General features: G+C 41.2%; 1 protein-coding gene across 1 annotated transcript in view; it reads left to right on the plus strand.

Annotated features, from left to right (window-relative positions):
- The first annotated feature begins 1,680 nt into the window (after window positions 1-1,680).
- The window catches only part of LOC102831323 (V-type proton ATPase subunit G 1-like), a 521-nt gene continuing 383 nt past the window's right edge, over window positions 1,681-1,818 (plus strand). Inside the window, exon 1 of the mRNA XM_006860040.1 lies at window positions 1,681-1,818. Coding sequence (XP_006860102.1) covers window positions 1,681-1,818 — 138 coding nt within the window.

Consider the following 1,818-nt stretch of genomic DNA (forward strand, 5'->3'; position numbering starts at 1 on the left):
AGTCTTCCTCCAATCCTGATGCCACGATTGTCTTCATAGAACCCAGCATCTCAGAGTATTTGCTCAGCATACAGGTTGAATAAGTAGGGTGAAAGAAAACAACCTTGTCGCACACCTTTCTTAATTTTAAACTATTCTATATTTCCATGTTCTATTTGAACAACTGCTTCTTGGTCCAGGTACAGATTCCTCATGAGCACAAATAAGTGTTCCGGAATACTCATACTTTGCAATGTTGTCCATAGCTTGCCATGATCCAGACAATCGAAAGCCTTTGCGTAGTCAATAAAGCATAGGTAAACATCTTTCTGATATTCTGTGCTTTCAGCCAAGATCCATCAGATATAAGCAATGATATCCCTTGTTCCATGGCCTCTTCTGAATCTGGCTTGAACTTCTAGAAGGTAAGAAAGATCTGCCTCTTCTCCCCATTTTTTGTTTGTTTATTTTAGATACAATATTAGAAATACTAAAGTGAGAATTATATAATGGATTTGCTACTGAAAATGACTGGCATTGGATGGAGTGACTTGCAGAACTATATACTTGGATAAGAAAACTCCAGATAATTTGTAGTGAGTGGAGGTTCTGGCTTCTTGGAGTAGGAAACATGACACTGTTCTTCAGAAAGAGTATTTTCAACTTCTGAATTATATACTTACAAGTCATTGTGATTTTTAGAATTTGCCAGACAGGTTTTCTAATACTTTCTGGGAAGTCACATTGGGGATCCAGTATTGAGTAATGATTAATAAAGACATGAGTTTAATTCTATCTCCACTTACTAGCTTTTGTTATTTTAGGCAAATTGTGTAATTTCTTTAAATATCTTTTTCCTTATATGCAATATAGCTCCTGGAATGTAATTGTTGTTGTTGCTAAATATCATCAGTAGGCTCCGACTTATAGCAACCTTATATAGGGTTTCCAAGGAGTGACTGGTGGGTTTGAGCTGCTGACCTTGCAGTTCAAACTGACCTTGTGGTGGAGTGCTTATCCTACAGTGCCACACCAAGACTTCAGCATGTAACTACCGCTTCAAAAAGCATCCCATTTCTAGCAAACTATTTTATCAATCCAAAGCCATTTATTATTCTGTTCCTGTTTGTTCTGACCTCAGCTGCACATGCAGCCTTCTTTCCCTTACTTTAAGCACCTGAAGCTGGGTCAGACTTCACAAGTTACAAGTCACAGTCGACCAGACTGCCAAGTCTGTCCATCACTTCTGATCTGCTGGCTACAAATCTGGAGGCTCCTTCTACCTTCTCAGGATACCAACCCTAAGTCCTGGGCCTGCAGCTCTCTCACTTCTGACCCCCTGGCTCCTGCTATTTCCTTGGGTTTGATAATTTGCTAGAATGACTCACAGAACTCATGGAAAATGCTATAATGATGACTACTGATTATTACAATAAAAAGGAAACAAATGAAACAAACCAACTAGGAGCTTCCTTAACCAAAAGAAGGGTCACACTACCATTCCTCATGCATCAATGTTGTTCAAGTTTACAGTGGAGTTTACAAATCTAGAGCCTTTATTGAGGCCTCATTACATAAGCATGATAGATTGATTCAGACCTCCTCTCCCCTGAGGTTGGTTGATATCACCCAGCAGTCTTCCAGGCCTGGTCAGAAAGCACCCACTCAAAAGGTAACTCATTCCTGAGAGTCACGGTCGCCATGGCCAGTCAGTCGCAAGGCATTCAGCAGCTACTGCAAGCGGAGAAGCGCGCTGCGGAGAAGGTGTCCGAGGCCCGCAAGCGAAAGAACCGGAGACTGAAGCAGGCCAAAGAAGAAGCCCAGGCTGAAATTGAACAG

The sequence above is a fragment of the Chrysochloris asiatica genome, unplaced genomic scaffold, assembly GCF_000296735.1.
Source record: "Chrysochloris asiatica unplaced genomic scaffold, ChrAsi1.0 scaffold00036, whole genome shotgun sequence".
In the NCBI taxonomy this organism is placed as follows: Eukaryota; Metazoa; Chordata; class Mammalia; order Afrosoricida; family Chrysochloridae; genus Chrysochloris; species Chrysochloris asiatica.